The 21,944-nt window shown below is 46.4% G+C and overlaps 1 protein-coding gene across 2 annotated transcripts in view; it reads left to right on the top strand.

Annotated features, from left to right (window-relative positions):
* CTDP1 (CTD phosphatase subunit 1) overlaps positions 1-21,944 on the top strand; it is a 149,142-nt gene that overhangs the window by 20,838 nt on the left and 106,360 nt on the right. For both annotated transcript variants that reach the window (XM_073566341.1, XM_073566334.1), the window contains exons 4-5: positions 16,862-16,990; positions 18,039-18,189. In XM_073566341.1, coding sequence (XP_073422442.1) covers positions 16,862-16,990; positions 18,039-18,189 — 280 coding nt within the window. The remainder of the gene's footprint in view (positions 1-16,861; positions 16,991-18,038; positions 18,190-21,944) is intronic.

Here is a 21,944-nt window from a genome sequence, read left to right as displayed (position 1 = left end):
TTACACTCCTTCTCTACAACTGAGTAATTTCTCTCACAAGAAGTTAACTTCCTACTCAAGTAGAGAACAGGATGCTCCTCTCCACGTATCTCTTGGGAAAGGACTGCTCCTACCCCGACATCTGAGGCCTCTGTCTGGAGAACAAATTCACGTTTAAAGTCTGGGGCCACCAAAACGGGTTGCTTACAAAGAACTCCCTTCATTTCTTGGAAGGCTGACTCTGCTTCTTCGGACCAGCTGACCATCACTGACTTTGTCCCCTTAAGCAGATCAGTTAGAGGTGCAGCCATTGTGTCGAAGTTTGGGATGAACCTCCTGTAGTACCCCACAATCCCCAGGAAGGCTTTAACTTGCTTCTTTGACAGAGGTCTTGGCCATGTTTGAATTGCCTCCACTTTATTGATTTGGGGTTTGATCTCGCCACGCCCCACTACATATCCGAGGTACTTGGCTTCCTCCTTACCCAAGGCACACTTTTTCGGGTTTATTGTAAACCCCGCCTCCCTTAGAGCGTCAAACACTGCTTGGACCTTTTCCAGGTGAGACTCCCTGTCCAGGGGTAAAGATGACGATATCCAGGTACGCGGCAGCGTATAGCTTATGAGGTGCAAGGATTCTATCCATAGCCCTCTGAAAGGTTGCCGGAGCTCCCTGCTGGCCAATCGGCATCCGGACATACTTGAAGCACCCGTCTGGTGTGGAGAATGCTGTCTTCTCCTTGGCTTCCTGTGCCATGGGGATCTGCCAGTATCCCTTTGTCAGATCCAAAGTGGTTATGTACCTGGCAGGTCCAAGCCTCTCAATGAGCTCATCAACGCGTGGCATGGGATAAGCGTCGAACTTGGAGACCTCATTCAGCTTCCGGTAATCGTTGCAGAACCTCCATTCACCATCAGGTTTTGGGACCAGGACAATCGGGCTCGACCAGCCGCTCTTGGATTCCTAAGTGACCCCGAGTTTCAACATACGTTACACCTCCTTGGAGATTCCTCTCGCCGGGCCTCAGGAATACAATACGATTTCACCCGCACATGTGGCTCGGTCATAACTTTGTGCTACACCAGCTTCGTGCACCCCCGGCAACTCTTGAGAACAGGTCCCTGTTTTTCTGGAGTAACTCCCGGCACTGCTGTTTCTGGGCCTTCGATAGGGTCTCCGCTATGGTAACCGCTCCAACCTCCTCTTCTAGGTTGCCGAGCAAGCACGGAGTTACCGCTGGCTCTCTATCTTGCCACGGCTTGATGAGGTTGACATGGTAAACCTGGTATGGCTTCTGTCTTCCGGGTTGGTGGATCTTGTAGTTCATGTCTCCCAGCCTCTCCACCACATCATATGGCCCTTGCCACTTGGCCAAGAACTTACTCTCCACCGTCGGGATTAGCACGAGAACTCGGTCTCCTGGATTGAACTGCCTCACTCTGGCTGAACGGTTGTAGACCCTGGCCTGAGCCTCTTGTGCCTGGCGGAGATGTTCTTTAACAATGGGCATCACCTTCGCAACACTCTGCTGCATCAGTGCCACATGCTCAATGACGCTTCTGTGGGGCGTGACTTCGGCTTCCCAGGTTTCCTTGGCTATATCTAGGAGACCTCGCGGATGCCGGCCGTACAGAAGCTCAAAGGGCAAGAACCCCGTGGAGGCCTTGGGAACTTCACGGATAGAAAACAGTAAATACGGTAAGAGACAATCCCAGTCTCTATCATCTTTCTCTGACTCTTCTCAGCATGCTCTTCAGCGTCTTGTTAAACCTCTCAACAAGGCCATCTGACTGCGGATGGTACACTGAAGTCCTCAACTGGGATATTTGCAAGACTCTGCACAATTCCCTCATCACCTTGCTCATAAAAGGTGTCCCCTGGTCGGTCAGGATCTCCTTCGGCAAACCGGTCCGGGAAAACACATGGACCAGCTCGAGGGCTATACTCTTCGTGGAAGAGTTTCTCAGGGGAATGGCCTCAGGATAGCGTGTGGCATAGTCCAGGATGACTAATATATACTGATGGCCCCGAGCTGATTCAACTAAGGGACCGACCAAGTCCATGGCAATTCTCTCAAATGGCACCTCAATAATGGGCAGTGGCACAAGAGGGTTCCGAAAATGAGATGTGGGGGCAGTTAACTGACATGTCGGGCAGGACCTGCAATAGTTTGCTATTTCCCGGTGACACCCAGGCCAATAGAATCTCTACAATCCGTTCCTGCATTTTTTCCATCCCCAGGTGTCCCCCCAAGATGTGTGAATGGGCCATGTCCAACACTTTTTGTCTATAGGGGCCTGGTACTATTAACTGCTCTGCCACCTCCTCCCTTATTTTCGTGACCCGGTACAACAATTCCCCACTCAACATAAAATAGGGAAACCTTGTGTCTGCTCCCGGCTCTTGTGCAACCCCATTAATGACGGTGACATTGTTAAAGGTTTCCCTCAGCGTGGGGTCCCTATGTTGGGCAGTCCCATAATTCTCCCCGGTCACCATTAACTCCGGGATGTCAGGTACAGGGGACCCTTCCTCTTCATCCCCAACAATGACACATAAAGGAATCCAGTCTGCCTCTGGTGGTGGTGATGCCTCATTGGGGTGGATTGGTTCCCTGCTCTTGCTAGCACACTCAGAACCCTTCCCCCACAGATCCCAAAACAGACAGAAATCCCGGCCAATAATTATAGGATGCAACAAATCTCGAACAACGCCAACTTCATGCGACTCGGTGCCGTGCACCGTTTCAATGTTCACCCTGGCCATAGGGTAGTCCTTTGCATCGCCATGTATGCACCGAACGCCAATCTTTTTACCCGGGAGTATGTTGATAGGAAAACTGGCCCTCACAAGGGTCACCAAGCTCTCGGAGTCTAGAAGTGCCATTGCTGGTCGCCCGTTCACCTTCACGGGCCCCTCGTTAGGTGGCGAATTCACACTGCAAGCTGGATATGCGTAGTATGAACTACGGCATCCCATGCTAAAGTCCATCTGCTCGGTGGTCTGGGAACAACAGGCAGCTATATATCCTGGCCTGTGACACTTCCAGCAAATAATATCACGCGAGGGGACCTTGGGCACCACCTCCCCCGCCCCTTTTGACCTTGGGACCACCCCAAGCTCAGCTCTGGTGAAATGAGAGATGCTTAGTGATTGGTTGCAAGGAAAACTGTTGGTCATAGCAAGCAATCACAGCTTAGCTTCTTTTGAACAGCTCTGGTGAAATGAAAGATGCTTCGTGATTTGTTGGTGATATACACACACACACACACACACACACACACACACACACACACACACACACACACACACTGATTTTTATATATAGTAATGTCGCCCGTAAGTTCCTTTATATTTATGGTATAGCGAAGCAGCCTGAGCGATTCCATATATACCAACTCAACTGAGGCCAAAAGACAATATGTTTGACACTGGGAGCAGTGTAAATTCATCTCGATTAAGTATTCTTTGTATTAAACAAAGGCATTAAACCTATTTTACAACTGCATGTAATGAGTTATGCTTCGACTACATTGTGAAGCGTATGATGTAACGGCGTCCCTCAGGCAAGCTATTTGTGCAACTTGCTTTTTCGAGAGTATTTTAGAGATGGGAGTTTGCTGTTTAAAAAAAAAAAAAAAGCTGCATTAGAGACAAGTCATAAGTAAGTCACAGGCACATGTGGCAAGTGAGTTGTGTGCGACTCGCAACCGGTGACAGAAAATCAAATTAGCGATGCCACATCACATTAGATGGCAATACAGCCCCATAAGAAGTTAATAATGTTACACCCTAATCTCAGTGTTGCCTTAGAATGGAGTTCATGGTGAGACAATGCCGAATCTTTTGTTACAGCTGTAAGCAATTTTTTTTGCTTATGTGTAATGCAACATAAGCAAGTATTAAAGAGAACTTGTCACCTGTTTTGGCTGCTATAAGATGCGGCCACCGCCTTTCAGGGCTTAATCTACAGCATTCTATAATGCTGTAGATAAGCCCCTTTTCCGACCTGCAAGATAAGAAAACTAAATTTGATTATACTCACCGGGGGGGCAGTCAGATGGGTCCCGCGGGTCCCGCGTCTCCCATCTTCTTGCAACAACGCCCTTCTGCTTGCTTTCTAGCTCCCGGAATCGCACTTCTGTGCAGGTGTACTTCTCTGCCCTGTTGAAGGCATTGCAAAGTACTGTGGTGCACAGGCGCCGGGAAAGGTTAGAGCGGTCCAGCGCCTGCGCACTGCAGTACTTTACTCTACCCTCAACAGGGCAGAGAAGTACGCCTGCACAGAAGTGTGATTCCGGGAGCGAGGAAGAAAGCAGGAGGGCGGCATCGCGAGAAGATGGGAGGCACCAGACCCGCAACACCATCAGACCGGACCACCCCCCGGGTGAGTATAATAAAACTTTTCTTCTCTTGCTGGTTGGGTCAGGGGCTTATCTTCATCATTATAGAATTCTGTAGAAAAGCCCTGAAATGCAGTGGCTGCATCTTATAGCAGCCAAAACTGCTGACAGGTTCCCTTTAAATAATAGTATACAGTGAAGAATATAATAATTTGATCCCTTCCTGACTTTGTAAGTTTGCTCATTGACAAAGACATGAACAGTCTATAATTTTAAGGATTGGTTAATTTTAACATTGAAAGCTAGAATATCAAAAATAAAATCCAGAAAGTCACATTGTATAAATTTATTTGCATTTTACAGTGAGAAATAAGTATTTGATCCTCTACCAACCATTAAGCGTTCTGGCTCCTATAGACCAGATAGACGCTCTTAATCAACTCGTTATCTGCATTAACCCCTTTCTGCCATTTAATGTACTATCCCATCCATGTGCCCTGGGACTTAATTCCCAAGGACGGGATACTACGTCATAATGATCAGCGGCACCCCCGGGGGGAGCGCCGCTGATCGTGGCTGGGTGTCAGCTGATTATCACAGCTGACACCCGGCACTATGTGTCAGGGGCGGCCACGGACCGCCGCCGGCACATTAACCCCTGGCACACTGCGATCAAACATGATCGCAGTGTACTGGGGGCATAGGAGAGAAGCGCGCAGGGAGGGGGCTTCCTCCGTGCATCCCTGCGACCCCCGGAGCAGCGCGATGTGCTGTGCTGCTCCGAGGGTCTCCTCTCTGCAGGCCCCCGGATCCAATATGGCCGCGGGGGCCTTCGTGGGCCTGCAGAGAGGCGGCTTCCACAGTGCCTGCTCAGAGCAGTGATCTGACACCTTATAGTGATGTCCCCACCTGGGACAATATAATAAAGTAAAAAAAAAATAAACAAGTATAAAAATAACTTCTAAAAAAAATCACCAAATAAATAAAAAAAAAAAAAAAAAAAAAAAAAAAAAATCCTCAATAAATTCTTTTGTAAATAATAATAATAAAAAAAAAAGTACACATTTAGTATCGCCGCGTCCGTAACGACCCGCCCTATAAAACGGTCTCACTAGTTAACCTCTTTAGTTAACCACTTCAAAAAAAAATGACGCAAAAAACAATGCTTTATCATACCGCCGAACAAAAACTGCAATAACGCGCAATCTAAAAGACGGATATAAATAACCATGGTACTGCTGAAAACGTCATCTTGTCCCGCAAAAAACGAGCTGCAATACAGCGGCATCAGCGAAAAAATAAAGTTACTATAGCTCGCAGAATAAAGCGATGCAAAAATAATTTTTTATATAAAATTGTTTTCATTGCATAAAAGCACCAAAACATAAAGACATTGAGGTATCGCTGTAATCGTACTGACCCGAAGAATAAAACTGCTTTATCAATTTTATCACACGCGGAACGATGTAAACGCACCCCCCAAAAGAAATTCATGAAACGCTGGTTTTTGTTCATTCTGCGTCCCAAAAATCGGAATAAAAAGCGATCAAAAAATGTCACATGCCCGAAAATGATACCAATAAAAACGTCAACTCGTCCCGCAAAAAATAAGATCTCCCATGACTCTGTTGGCCAAAGTACGGAAAAATTATAGCTCTCAAAATGTGATGCAAAAACTTTTTTTTTTTTTTTTATACAATAAAAAGCGTATTTTAGCGTGTGATAGCTGCCAATCGGAAAAACCTGCCATAAATAGTAAATTAACCCCCCCCCTTTATCACCCACTTAGTTAGGGGAAAATAATAAAATTTTAAAAAATGTACTTATTTCCATTTTCCCATTAGTCTTAGGGCTAGGGTTAGGGCTAGGGTAAGGTTGTGTGCACACTAGGGTGACCGCAAAAAATCGATGTCGGAATTTTGTCCTTCTGGACCCCACAAAACGATTCCCCTTTCCAGATATTGAGATAGCCAAAATTTGAGCTTGATCAAACGACGTTAACCCGTGCCGCTCGTCGCTCAAAGTTTGAAAAAATCCAAATTGAGGTATTTTAAGATTTAGGTATTTTGCATAGTCTGTTAGACTATAAAGAATGTGACAACAACATTTGCAGAAATAGCCCTGACCAAATTTTCGAACCATTTGTGGTATTTGAATTCAGAGTTGGTGGGATTATCGGTTTTTGATCCCACCATTACAGACAATGAAAAGTTGTTAATGGCTAATAAATTGCTCAGTAGCACAGATGAACCATCAGAGCACGCTAGGGTTGTAAATCCAAAAGTTAGGAAAGAAAAATTAAGAGGTAGGAAGTAACCGACTTTAACGACCTTCTGACAAAAGATGAAGAACAAAAGCAATATGTCCTGCAAGTTGTAAGCAAATGCCGAGCATTATATTCTGACGTTTCAAAAACTACTTTAACAAAAGCTCTAGAATAGATTGGATAACTATGTAAAATTATCAACTCATGTAGGTTAGCGTGCTCTGATGGTTCATCTGTGCTACTGAGCAATTTATTAGCCATTAACAACTTTTCATTGTCTGTAATGGTGGGATCAAAAACCGATAATCCCACCAACTCTGCATTCAAATACCACAAATGGTTCGAAAATTTGGTCAGGGCTATTTCTGCAATGTTGTTGTCACATTCTTTATAGTCTAACAGACTATGCAAAATACCTAAATCTTAAAATACCTCAATTTGGATTTCTCGTTCGCCTTATTGGGGGACACAGAGACCATGGGTGTATGCTGCTGACACTATGCACAAAAAAAGGTTAGCTCCTCCGCCGTATACACCCCACCGACCGGCAGGAAATTCCTCAGTTTAGCTTAGTGTCAGTAGGAGGTGGACACGGATCTTTTATTAGACCCATATCTACCTCAGTGTGCGTCGTTTCTTTGCAGGTTCCGGAGGGATACGGAGTGAACAGTCACATCCGTACTCCCACAAAGAGACTGAGTACGGCGTGTACTGCCACCCCGTATCCTCATAGGTCTCCGGAGCAGGACCAGGAGCCTCGCACAAGTAGGTGCCAGCCGCACGGACGGTCCTTGCCCCCCACCTCCCACCCTCTCACCTACCAGAGCCTGAAGGTTGGATGAGGCGCGGATTTCATAGAGACAGACAGCGTGGGATTTTCAGGTACCTTTATTGTAAGGCCCCCTGCCTGGGTGAGTATGTCAGTCTTCCCCCGGCGTTTTCTCTTGGAGCGGTCGCCAGGGGGACCACGTTAGGGTCCCTGCACGCCCCGCATCCCCCCACGGTCACCGCATCCATGCAGGCCCCGGGTCTTCACGGGCCTCGTTCTGCGCTTCCCCCCCCTTTTTTTCCATCTCGGCAGGGGTAGCGCTGAAGTCGGGCAGTTCTGGGCAGGGACGCGGCCCGGTGTTGCGACGCGTCTTCCGTGCCGACCCCCTGCTGACAGGCGGCCGCCGCAACTAATTTAGGCCCCGGCTTGTGTTCGGGCCTACCGCAGCGTCGCGGCCACGCCCCCCGCCCCTTTCTACTAAGCGGGCTTCACTCCCGCTCTCCCCAGGCCCTCCCCCTGCCTTTCCCTCTCCTGCCCAGCATATTATGGCTAGAGGGCAGCAATTATTAACCCTGCGAGGAGCTCCGCCCTTCCCCGGGACCCGCGCTTTTCCACAGGCAGGCGCCATCTTCACAGCCTGCCAGCCGGACGCAGCTGGAGAGGCTCCCCAGCCCCTGAGCAGTTTCTGCAAGCAGCTTTTTGCCTCTTTGGGACGGCCAACTGGACTTCTCCCTGATCTGCATCCCCGGACAGGTCGAGCAGCATCGCTTTTGGGGACACCGGACCGTGAGTAGCTCTGCATGGCAGACTGACCCTTCTCCGCCCTCTGTCACCCAACCTTCCGGCACTACCTCAGGTTTTTCACAATGTCTATCCCTAAGGCTGATCGTACCCGCTCTTTGGCCCTCCCCTGCACCCTAGTCAAGTTCTTCGCATGATCTTCGTGCAACCGCAAACTTCCCTCAGGTCAGTCCTCTCCCCTCTGCCTGGACTGTAGCAATCCAATCCAGCCCGACGCCGCTCAGGAGCCATCCATAGCCCCAGGGGTGAGTGAGCCCCCCTGGCCGGGTTGGGCCTCCTCCCTATCACGGTCGGTGGCAGACCTCACCAAGGTGTCTCAGTCCCTAGTAGCCGTTCTGGATAAGTTGCCCTTGGGAGCTTCTGTGGGACCTAGCACGTCCCATCTGAGCCAGCCAGTGTCAGTCGCAAGAGACCCAGGCAGGATCTCCAGGCGGAGTCCTCTCCTCGCCCTACCTCACCCCATACTCCCCAGCAGTCTCCCTCTCGGGCCTCCTCTCCCGAGTCAGGTGAAGCGCTTTCTGAATCTGAAGGGGTCTTAGAGCTGGATTCGGATCAGGATGCGAACATGAAGGTTACGGTGCAGAACCTCATTGCCGCGATTCACCATACCTTCGACATCACTGACGCCCCTGCGAAATCCTCAGATCAGGAGGTTTCGTTCAGACGGGCGGAAACACCTTCCAGGGTGTTTCCCTTTCATTCCGAGTTTGGGAAGATTTTTACCAAGGAAAGGGAAGATCCGACTAGACGCTTTCAAAGAGGAAAGCGTCTCGGCGTGCTGTATCCGTTCGCTAAAGAGCTCACGGACAACTGGGCCGCTTCTCCTTCAGTGGACCTTCCCGTATCCAGACTCTCTAATAATACTGTTCTTCCGCTGTCGGGTGTAGCGTCTCTAAAAGATTCTAATGACAGAATCATAGAATCCCTAGCAAAGTCTGCCTTCGAGGCGGCATCTGCGGCGGTATGTCCAGTCTTTGCTTCATCTTGGGCAGCAAAGGCTATATCCGCTTGGGCAGAGGACCTTCGGCAGGGCATTCTGGATAAGGCACAACCGGAGCATTTGGCCGATCTCGCCAATCAGATTTCCCATGCGGGGGATTATCTGCTTTCTGCTTCCTTGGATGCCGCATCTTGCGCGGTTCAGGCGTCAAGCAACATCGTGGCAATCCGACGTACAATTTGGCTCAAGGCCTGGCAGGCGGACTTGTCCTCTAAAAAGTCTCTGACTAATCTGCCTTTTCAAGGAGTGCGTCTCTTTGGGTCCCAATTGGACCAGATTATTAAGGACGCTACCGGAGGTACGAGTTCTCTTCTCCCCCAATCCAAGCCTCGCAGACCTCCTCCAAGGCGTCAGTTCCGTCCCTTTCGGTCTTTCCGCCGTTTCAATGCGGCGGAAAACCCTTCCAACCAGCAAAGGCCACAAGCACGTCAGGAAAGAAAGAAGGTCTCCTTCAGGCCCACTCCGTCCTGGTGGTCCCACTCTTCCCAGGGAAGACCACCCAGATCTAGATCTGGACGGTCTACGTCCGCATGACTATCATCGGTCTTCCGTGGGTCCCTTCCAATTGGGAGGTCGACTTCTTTTCTTCAGCGACGTCTGGTTCGCCTCAGTAGAGGACGCTTGGGTCAGAGAGGTTGTATCGACAGGATACAAAATAGAGTTCATTTCTCTTCCACGGTATCGCTTCTTCCAATCCCGTCCGCCACGGGATCCTGCCTTGATCCCGGGGTTCGGTTCGGCCATCGCCTCTCTCCTCAGCTCCGGGGTGATTGTGCCCGTTCCCGAATCGGAACGATTCACAGGGTTTTATTCAAACCTGTTTGTGGTGCCGAAAAAGGACGGGGCGGTTCGACCCATCTTGGATCTCAAGTTACTCAACAAGAGAGTTCGCCTCCGCCACTTCCGGATGGAGTCGGTTCGCTCGGTGATTGCCTCCATGGAGGAGCAGGAATTCATGTGTTCCATAGACATCCAAGATGCCTATCTACACGTGCCCATATTTTTCCCGGACATCCGAAGTTCCTGTGGTTTGCGATTCACCACGAACATTATCAGTTTGTCGCGCTCCCTTTCGGGCTCACCACCGCTCCCAGGGTCTTCACGAAGATTATGGCGGCGTTGATGGCCTTGTTGAGGATCAGAGGTCTTGTTCTTTTTCCGTATCTCGACGATATTCTGATCAAGGCTCCCTCCTTTCATCAGGCCCGCCTAAGTGTTGCGATCGTTCTAGACACCCTGTCCAGTTTTGGGTGGATCGTCAACCGGAAAAAGTCCTGTCTGATCCCTACTCAACGCCTTGTGTTTCTGGGCCTTCTTTTCGACACTCGTCGGTCAAGGGTATTTCTCCCACAAGACAAGATTCTTTCCCTGCAGCAGGGCGTCCGATCACTACAGATTGCACGGTTTTCATCTCACAGGACATCCATGAGGATTCTGGGGAAGATGGTGGCAGCAATAGAGGCAGTTCCCTTTGCCCAGTTTCACGCCAGGCCCCTCCAGCAGGCCATTTTGTCCAGGTGGAACAGGTCGGCTCTGTCTCTGGATCGAACGGTTTGTCTTTCATGCCGGATCAAGCGGTCTCTCAACTGGTGGTTGACGTCTCCCCTCATTCTCTCGGGGCGGTCCTTTCTTCCCAGAGTGTCACAACGGACGCCAGCCTCATCGGCTGGGGTGCAGTGTTCCGCAATCACACTGTTCAGGGTCGATGGTCGACTCGGGAATCAGCTCTGCAGATCAATGTCCTAGAGATACGAGCGATCCTTCTGGCTCTCGTCCACTGGGAACGGCGCCTCAAGGGCCTGCCTGTCAGGATTCAAACAGACAATGCCACAGCGGTGGCGTATATCAACCGACAAGGGGGGACACGGAGTGTCTCAGCCCTGGCGGAAGTGTCCAGAATTCTTCAATGGGCAGAGACCTTTGTTCCAACAATTTCCGCTGTTCACATTCCCGGCGTGGACAACTGGGCCGCCGATTTTCTAAGCCGCGAGGGTCTCGCGGCAGGGGAATGGTCCCTACATCCGGAGGTGTTTCATCTGCTCTGTCGTCGGTGGGGAACCCCGGACGTATACCTCATGGCGTCTCGCCTCAAAAGGAAGGTACCACAATTCGTGTCCAGGTCTCGGGACCCCCTGGCAGTGGGCGCCGACGCTCTGGCCGTTCCTTGGTCACAGTTCAAGCTCCCCTACCTGTTCCCTCCCCTGCCTCTTCTTCCCAAGCTGTTGAAGAAAATCAAGGCAGAAGGGATTCCAGTCCTCATCGCCCCGAATTGGCCCAGAAGGTCTTGGTTCACGGACATTGTCAACCTTCTCGCGGACGCCCCCTGGAAGCTTCCCGACAGGGCAGATCTGCTGTCGCAAGGCCCGATTTGCCACCCCAATTCTCGGTCGCTCAATTTAACGGCGTGGCTGTTGAGACCGAGGTTTTGAAACGGGCAGGATTCTCTGATCGAGTGATTCATACCATGATCCGCGCCAGAAAGCCTTCCTCTTCCAAGATCTATTACCGTACTTGGAAAGCCTATTTCTCCTGGTGTGAGGCCAATTACATTGCGGCCATGGTTTTTTCGCTTCCTTCTGTTCTGGCGTTTCTTCAGACAGGGCTGGATGCGGGGCTTGCTCTCAGTTCCTTGAAGGGTCAAGTTTCGGCACTGTCCATTTTATTTCAGAAGACGCTGGCCTCCCGGCCCCAGGTCAAAACCTTTCTTCAGGGTGTGGCTCACACGGTTCCTCCGTATCGAGCGCCCGTGGATACTTGGGATCTTAATTTCGTTCTTGGGGTTCTGCAAGGTCCTCCTTTTGAACCTCTCAGGGATGTTTCCCTTGCCCTCCTTTCTTGGAAGGTGGCCTTTCTGGTGGCCATTACTTCCATCCGACGTGTGTCGGAATTAGCGTCCCTTTCTTGCCGCGCTCCCTTTTTGGTACTTCATCAGGACAAGGTAGTTCTGCGGCCTCCGCCCTCTTTCCTTCCGAAGGTGGTATCTTCATTTCACCTCAATGAGGACATTGTTCTGCCATCCTTCTGCCCGAGCCCAGCTCATCCTCGGAAGCGATCCTTGAACAAGCTGGACCTGGTCAGGGCATTGAGAGTCTATCTAGCCAGGACATCTTCCTTGCGGAAGTCAGACTCTGTTTATCATTCCAGACGGTGCAAGGAAAGGTCACCCAGCCTCAAAGGCCACTATTGCTAGCTGGATCAGATCGGCAATTTTGGAGGCATACCGGGTCAAGCATCGTGCAGCTCCTTCAGGGATCAGAGCGCACTCTACCCGGGCGGTGGGTGCCTCCTGGGCGTTGCGCCACAGAGCTTCCGCGCTGCAGCTTTGGAAAGCTGCAACGTGGTCTTCGGTTCACACTTTGTGAAATTCTACAGGGTCCACACCTACGCTTCGGCGGACGCCAGCCTAGGTAGAAGGATTCTGCAGGCCGCGGTGGTGAGTCCACTGGCCTGATGGAAGTTTGTTTCCCACCCCAGGGACTGCTTTGGGACGTCCCATGGTCTGTGTCCCCCAATAAGGCGAACGAGAAAACAGGATTTTTTGGGTTGCTTACCGTAAAATCTGTTTCTCGGAGCCTTCATTGGGGGACACAGCACCCTCCCATGTTCTACAACTCCTGTTCTTATGTTTGTCGATTGGTTACAGTTGAGTTGTTCGTTCTGTTTTCGGTCTATTCCGTTACTTCTCCTACTGCTTTCTCACTAACTGAGGAATTTCCTGCCGGTCGGTGGGGTGTATACGGCGGAGGAGGAGCTAACCTTCTTTTGTGCATAGTGTCAGCCTCCTAGTGGCAGCAGCATACACCCATGGTCTCTGTGTCCCCCAATGAAGGCTCTGAGAAACAGATTTTACGGTAAGCAACCCAAAAAATCCTGTTTTTTTTCAAACTTTGAGCGACGAGCGGCACGGGTTAACGTCGTTTGATTGAGCTCAAATTTTGGCTATCTCAATATCTGGAAAGGGGAATCGTTTTGTGGGGTCCAGACGGACAAGATTCCAACATTTTTTCCCCCCATATGAGATCCGGTCACCCTAGTGCACACGATGCGGATTCTGCTGTGGATTTTTCCGTGCAGATTTGGCTAACTCCGCAGGTAAATCCACATGTCAAATGACCTGCGTTTTACCTGTGGATTTAGTGCGGATTAGCCTGCGGTGTTCCCCTGTGTTTTGACACCTGGTAATGGAGCATGTGCCCTGTGTTTTTCATTTGCCATTGAATATAAAGATGCTGTACAACGCAGCAGAAACTGCTGCGGATCCGCAGGGCCAAATCTGCTGTGGATCCGCAACGTGTGCACACACCCTTAGGGATAGGGCTAGGGCTGAGATTAGGGTTAGGGGTGTGTTGGGGTTAGGGTTGAAGTTAGAATTGGGGGGTTTCCACTGTTTGAGCACATCAGGTGGTCTCCAAACGCAACATGGCATCAACATGGATCTCAATTCCAGCCAATTCTGCGTTCAAAAAGTCAAACGGTGCTCCTTCCCTTCCAAGCTCTGCCATGCGCCCAAACAGTGGTTTACCCCCACATGGGGTATCAGCGTACTCAGGACAAATTGCACAACAAATTTTGGGGTCCAATTTCTCCTGTTACCCTTAGGAAAATAAAAAATTGGGGGCAAAAATATCCTTTTTGTGGAAATTTTTTTTTTTTATTTTTATGACTCTACGTTATAAACTTCTGTGAAGCCCTTGGGGGTTCAAAGTGCTCACCATACATCTAAATAAGTTCCTTGGGGGGTTTAATTTCCAAAAATGGGGTCATGTAGGGGGTTTCGACAGTTTAGGCACATCAGGGGCTCTCCAAACGTGACATGGCGTCCGATCTCAATTCCAGCCACTTTTGCACTGAAAAAGTCCAACGGCGCTCCTTCCCTTCTGAGCTCTGCCATGCGCCGAAACGGTGGTTCCCCCCCCCCCCCCCCCCACATATCAGGTATCAGCGTACTCAGGACAAATTGCAAAATAACTTTTGCAGTCCAATTTCTCCTGTTACCCTTGGTAAAATAAAAAAAATATTGGACCTTTCAAATTTCTGTTTTTGCACAAATAAACGCAAGTTATATGAATTAAATTTTACCACTAACATGAAGTACAATATGTCACGAGAAAACAATATCAGAATCTCCAGGATCCATGGAAGCGCTCCAGAGTTATTACCTCATAAAGTGACAGTGGTCAGAATTGTAAAAGTTGGCCTGGTCATTAACGTGCAATCCACCCTTGGGGGTAAAGGGGTTAAGGACAGCTGTCTTACATAGTCACCTTTATAGAAAACTGTCCACAGACTCAATCAGTCAGACTCTTACTTCTACAACATGGGCAAGACCAAAGAGCTTTCTAAGGATGACAGGGACAAGATGCAGAATGCTGGTATGGGCTACAGAACCATACGTGAGACGCTGGGTGAGAAGGAGACAACCGTTGGTGCAATAGTAAGAAAATGGAAGAAATACAAAATGACTGTCAATCGATATCAATCTGGGCACCATGCAAAATCTCACCTTGTGGGGTATCCTTGATCATGAGGAAGGTGAGAGATCAGCCTAAAATTACACCGGGGAACTTGTTAATCTCTATGCAGCTGGGACCACAGTCACCAAGAAAACCATTTGTAACACATTACGCTGTAAAGGTTTAAAATCCTGCAGTGCCCGCAAGGTCCCCCTTCTCAAGAAGGCACATATGCAGGCCTGTCTGAAGTTTGCCAATGAACACCTGGATGATTCTGTGAGTGATTGGGAGAAGGTGTTGTGGTCAGCTGAGACAAAAATTGAGGTCTTTAGCATTAAATCAATTCGCCCTGTTTGGAGGAAGAGAAATTCTGCCTATGACCCAAACAACATCATCCCCACTGTCAAGCATGGAGGTGGAAACATATTTTGGAGGTGTTTCTCTGATAGGGCACAGGACTACTTCACTACATCGGTGGGAGAATGGATGGAGCCATGCACCGTAAAATCCTGAGTGACAACCTCCTTCCCTCTGCCAGGACATTAAAAATGGGTCGTGGCTGGGTCTTACAGCAAGATAATGACTCAAAACATACAGGCAAGGCAACAAAGTAGTGGCTCAAAAAAGCACATTAAGGTCATGGAGACTTAGCCAGTCTCCACACCTTAGTCCCATAGAAAACTTATGGAGGAAGTTAAAGCTCCGAGTTGCCAAGCGACAGCCTCAAAATCTTAATGATTTAGAGATGATCTGCAAAGAGGAGTGGACCAAAATTCTTCCTGATGTGTGCAAACCTCATCAACTACAAAAACGTCTGACTGCTGTGCTTGCCAACAAGGGTTTTGCCACCAAGTATTAAGTCTTGTTTGCCAAGCGAATCAAATACTTATTTCTCACTGCAAAATGCAAATACATTTATATACAGTAATTTATACAATGTGATTATTCTGGATTTTATTTTTGATATTCTATATCTCAATGTTAACATTTACCTACCCTTAAAATTATATATAGACTGTTCATGTCTTTGTCAGTGGGCAAACTTACAAAATCAGCAAGGAATCAAATAAGTATTTCCTTCACTCTAGGTGTTGCATTTTTTTTTTTTTTTGCCATTCATTCATTCTTACTTCCCATTTGATATGGTTCTCCTAATGCAGACTATAGTTATTATCAATGCCTTTGTCTTTTCAGAGGGAGAACAGTCTCATGGCCCGTATTTGTTCTTCCCATGAGTCCTGTCTGATAGTAGCGGTGATAGATCACAGATTAAGAAGTGCTGTCCCCTCACACTGCAGAGACTATGTAGCCTTTTCCTTTGTGGCTTCAGCCTGTCATCTCTGCCTTCTGCTTATGATGGGTTTCTCCTTGTTAGTTCTTATAGAACTAGAGGGAGCAATGTGAATCTAATAGAAATTCAGTGGAGATTATGCACACACAGTATAGACATGCAGCATGATTCAAGCAACTTTTATAACTACGGCTAATTGTGTGGATTTGCCTACTAGATCACTGCCTCTTTTATATAAGGCAGAGATTATATATTCAGCTGCAAATAGCATGTCCAGAGGAATAAGGGCTGTGTTGGGGAAGGAAGGAGAACGGCTGGGTGGGATTTCATATGTGATTGTCATCCAGTAGTTTACTGGAAGTTACTGATTGACTAGTTGGCTACACAGGAGAAAATGCACTGGGCTAATAGGCTGCAGTTCATATGCCACTGCTGTCAAGAAGAGGTCTAAGCGTATTGATGCAACTGATCAGGGATAAAACCCTGCTAGAATATTGCTGGTGAGTTACCAATATATAGCCAAAACCGCTAACTCGGAGCGACTTTGTTACTATATCACTTTGAGAGCTTGGCGCAGGGACCATTTAAAATGGGCGATTCAGAGGTGCAAATTTGTTTTTGTTTTACACATTTGCTTACCACCCTTCAGCCATATAAGGCAATGGAAGCTGCAACCTAGGTCTGTGTTTTCTCCTCCACTGTCTTAAATATGGGAGTGATAGCAGGGCAATAGGAAGTTTGCTAACAAGTCACCTTTTCTATATATTGTTTTTTTAGCCAGTAAACCGTTTGACTACATACTGGAAAATGATCTCCAATTTCACACTTGTACATAATGGCTGCTGTTTTTACCACTATAGGTATAGCTTTACATGCTGTGGCTCTTGTCACTACAGGTCTCTTTGGTTTTTCTGAGATGTAAGTTACGGGTTACAAGAGTGTTCTTAATTTTCTTCCAGCAAGCTGAACAACTAGGCCGGGAAGACCAGCATCGATTGCATCGAAACAAGAAGCTTGTCCTCATGGTGGACTTGGATCAGACATTAATCCATACCACAGAACAGCACTGCCAGCATATGTCCAGAAAGGTATGTTCCTGACACTTTTTTGCACTTTAGATTTTAAAGTAAGTGCTTGGTTTGTTGTGGGATGAGTTTTAGTTTAGACTGACACCTTTTATGTACTTGAAGGGCATGGGGCCAGGGAATGTAGCCCGTACCTTACGCGGCGGCGATCGCAAGGGCTGCTTGCTGTGTTGTACAAAATCAAGTGCAGTAACAAGACAATAACTATCATTTTTTGTTTTGATTTTCTGGGGTTCATGGTTTGGAAGAATGACATGTATAGTGTTTTGTTTTGTTTTTTTTTTTAAATAGAAATATTTAAAAACATTTAAAGGGGTTTACCGGACAACCCCTGCTTAAAGTGAACTGTTCAGCTGATAAATGCTACCCAGTCTGCGTATAGACCTGTCACCATAGGGCAATGGGTGGGAGAAGCCACCGGGAACCAGCAGCCTGGCTGACCAGTGTATAGCACGGTCTCTGTCCCCCCCGCTGCTTTTATAGTATGCCTGGCTAAGTTCACACAGCCAGTGCCGCCTGTTATATGGACAGCATGTATCAGCTGGCAGGTTTAGTTTAATCCATTCAGGACCCCATAGAAAATGAGAACAATGTAGCAGTGCCACACTCCAGCGATGTGTGCAGTGCTGTACCCGGCAGGTGATGTGACATTGCTGTCACTTGCCCACAGCAGCCCATCTTTGCCGCAGATTTAGCAGTTCTCTGAATGCTGAGCCCTGTTATAGCCCCACTCCACGCCACTGATTAGCACCTTTTTTTCCTTATACACAAATCTGCCAATCAGTGGTGGGGGCAGGGTAATACAGATCATAAATATAGAAGAGTACACAGCAGCTGGCTTACTAGTCCTCTAGTGATAAAACAGTGATTTTATCAAGGCTACACTAAGCAGCTCGGTATCACTGGAATCGGGGTCTCTGTCTCTACTTTTATGCTGCTCTGTTTAGGTGACAAAAATCTGCTGCACAGGACATTGCTCTTCAGTGCAACAGTGTTATATTGCTTCTGGGGTTTGGGGTTAATGCTGTTTTTTTTTTTTTTCCTTTTACAGGGAATATTCCATTTCCAGTTGGGCCGAGGAGAACCAATGCTGCACACACGTTTGCGTCCACATTGTAAAGAATTTTTAGAGAAAATTGCCAAACTATATGAGCTGCACGTTTTCACCTTTGGAAGCAGACTTTATGCACATACTATTGCTGGTCAGTATTCTCCCAAATCTTGATCTAAATGTGCTTCATGCTTTGTCTTGGTCTGATCACGGACAGACTTCGAGTCTCCTGACCTGAACGTGACATGTTTGAGGAGCGGACACACACATTTGTGAATCTTATTAGCTGTGATCCACAACAAAGTCTCCATACTGCCATTTAAGTCCTACAGTGAATGGGAGACCGTATATTGAATGGCCGTGATTAGAACGGATTGGCTGCAGCACCTTTTGCCATTTTCCTCAACGGTGCGATTTCAACCTTGGGTTTTACATCATGGCTGCGTGGTGAATTCTACTTGTAAGTAGCCACTACTAGCCCTAGTACAGGAGCTTACGGTGTACTGTTCGTCTGGTAAATTCATGCAGCCAGAATATATAGAACATACACGCTGTCATCATTGTGTTCATGTATATAGCATTCTGGATGCCACCACTAGAGGGCGTGTTCTGCACACGGTTATAGATGAAAGTCCATAATAACATTTCATCCGAGCACTGTTTATGCACAGGGATTTTTAGCTCTATTAAAGGAAAAAATTGAGCTACTATATACAGTAGGTATATTAAAATGCAACTACCACAAATTTTTGGATCTAAACAGATTGGGTGAAAATCAGTACTCATTTAAATGCTTTCAGAGATTGATTGCATTTAGAAGGTTAACTGCAGCGATCGGAGCTCCGCTCCTGCCGCTTCTGGTAGACAGATGCCAGCCAGCAATATTACGACGTCTGCTGTGGGTGGAGGTAGCTCCACTCCTGAGCCTCTCGCACGGTGTCGCGTCAGATTGCGGCGTTCATGAATTTGGTGCATCTTTCAGTTGTCTGTGCATCTGAATCGTGAATGTGCTCCAGTCCAGTATCGGAGTACATGCCGAGTGCATTTCTGCTATAACTTTTAATTTTGGTAGCGCTGAAATTAAATCTGTAAATCGCTAAATAATTTTGCATAACTTTGAAATGCACAAAAATTTGCAACTTTACAGTGCCAGGTTTTTTTTTTTTGTTTTTTTTTTGGCATGAGATGATTATCAGCCTCTATATTTAAGATATTTCTTTTACTCTTATAAGCATTTTTTTGTGCTTTGTGTTTAACATTAATTCTTAGCTTGAAATAATGCTTCTCTTGACATTTGTGTGCAATAAACTGCAATACTACAGCTCTTCAGTGTATGTATAAGGGGATATCGTGATCTCAGGCTCACGTATCCTATGGGGACATGTAGAAATTGTAATAGAAGAAAAAATCAAAATGGCAAAATTGCTGTATTTTGGTCATCACCTCTCCCCCACCCCCCAAAAAAATTAGAATAAAAAAACGAAAAACTTGTATGCACCCGGGGACAAGGGGGCATCCTCTACGTCTGGATGAAAGAAGGTATAAGCATACACACAGACGTGGATTCTTTACTGTAAGAGCAGTGAGACTATGGAATTCTCTGCCATATGAGGTTGTAATGAGTGATTCCCTACTAAAATTTAAGAAGGGACTGGATGCCTTTCTTGAAAAGTATAATATTACAGGGTATATACACTAGATTCCTTAATATTGCGTTGATCCAGGGAGCTAGTCTGATTGCCGTATGTGGAGTCGGGAAGGAATTTTTTTTCCCCAATGTGAAGCTTACTGTTTTGACCTCCTCTGGATCAACATGTTAGGGAAGGTTAGGATAGGATATGGGCTGAACTAGATGGACTAAGGGTGTGTGCACATGCTGCGGATCCGCTACGGATTTGGCCTCTGCGGATCCCCAGCATTTCTGCAGACCATGTACAGTACAATCCGCAGTGCACATGCTGCTATTTTTTCACTGTGGAAAAGCTGCGGTTTTAAATCCGCTGAAATAGTTGACATGTCAATTCTTTCTGCGGATTCCGCTGCGGTTTGCCACCTATTCCATTGTCCAGGTGTCAAACCGCAAGACTGATGCCAGGTATTTTTTAGTAGCAGTAAAACTTAAAAAATGAAATAAATTTTGTGGAACAAATTTTGTGAGGTCGTGGTTTTTTTTTTTTTTTTTTTTTTGCAACAAAAGTAAGCAAAATCCAAGAAAACAGCGTCAGAGCTTCTTTTTCAAAACTGCAACTTATTTCACAAGAAAGCAATCCCTCATATGGCCATGTCGACGGAAATATAAAGAAAAGTTATGCTTCTTGGAAGAAATGTGATTAATAAAAGCACAAAAACGAAAAGCTCTCTTCGTCCTTAAAGGGGTTGTCCACTACTCTGACAACCCCTTCTCAGTGTTTGCTCCAAGTAAAATAACCCTTCTACTCTCCTGCAGTGCCAGCGTTGTTCCAATGTCTCTCCCGGGGCTCTCCAGACATTGTTTCATCACATGATCCCTGCGGTCAATCAGTGCTGGCTGCACTGCCCCACTTTCGGTCGTATCGCATACATCAGGAGATTTTGGAATAAATTCTCGGACTTTTGTGCGCTACCAGATAAATTCACCAATCCAATATTTAGGAGAAAGATTAATCCATTTATTTCCCAACGCGTTTCGAAATGTATACCATTTCTTCATCAGGGGATGACAATATATGATCAAACAGAACTGTCACAGGTTATATACAGCATGATTTCAAAAAGCGGCGCCAAAAAGGTCACATGTCATCTGGTGCAAATGTCAGGGTTCAAAGTATCACAGTTGAACTAATGCACTAATTAATCTCAATTCATTAAAAGCAATGTTTTATTATAGAAAAAAGGAAGAAGGAGAAGAAAAGAAGACCGAAAGAAAAAAAAAAAAAAAAAATATATATATATATATATATATATATATATATATATATATATATATATATATATATTTAAAAAACGAACTCATGACATCTAAAAAAACTTTTTGGCAGAGAAATGTATATCTTAGTGCACTGAACCACGGTCAGGTCATACCTGACAGAGAGGGAGAAAAAAGGACTAGTGGAGAAAAAATAAAATATTATAATTAAAAATGATATGTATAATTTATTTGACAATAAAGGAAACTTTCTCTTGCTTTTTTAAAAAATGTATGAATCACCAATTAAAAAAATAAGAAATATATATGTGTCCGTGGATACTGCAATTGATTATAAAAAACTCTCACACGTCACTTGAAAAGGAGACGTTGGTTTCATTCACAAATATTCAGAATATCTGATAGTAGGAGGGCAAAGACACTGACTACGAAGAGCTTGCGTAGCGTTCGATGAAAGAAACCAGGATCGCTGCCCGTGTTGTCCCTCATACAGAGGGAGAGAAAGATAAAGGAGGAGAAAAAGAAAAAAACCACTCATCTTAAATACAGGAAAAATAACACTATTTCCTCACAGAAAAAATAAAAATGTGTATAAAAGTATATAGTAAAAATATATATAAAAGAAAGGGAATAAAATAATTCATCCACATTATAGAAATAAAATACATGGAATAAAAAGTTGCACATAAAAAAGGGGTTTAAACATACCAGATTAGATAAAATTCATTCTGAATAACAGATAAATACATCATTAAAAATTATTAAAAGAGAAAATCATCAAATTTATTCCATTCTAAAGAAAAACCTCTGAAATTTCGTTTAAACCAAATGGCTTGAGTGTATTTAACCTATAGATCCAAAATACTTCTTTTCTATTTAATTGCCCTATCCTGTCAGGAAAATTAGCAGGAATGTGTTCAATTGGGCTGATTTTTAGTCCACTTGGATCCTTATTATGTTTTATAGTGAAATGTCTAGAAAGACCATGTTGTAAAAAACCT

Source organism: Dendrobates tinctorius, unplaced genomic scaffold (assembly GCF_039654945.1).
Source record: "Dendrobates tinctorius isolate UK_male_01 unplaced genomic scaffold, ASM3965494v1 ptg000004l, whole genome shotgun sequence".
NCBI classification, from domain to species: domain Eukaryota; kingdom Metazoa; phylum Chordata; class Amphibia; order Anura; family Dendrobatidae; genus Dendrobates; species Dendrobates tinctorius.
Note: the sequence above shows the minus strand (reverse complement) of the source record. Positions and strands in the feature narration are given on the sequence as shown.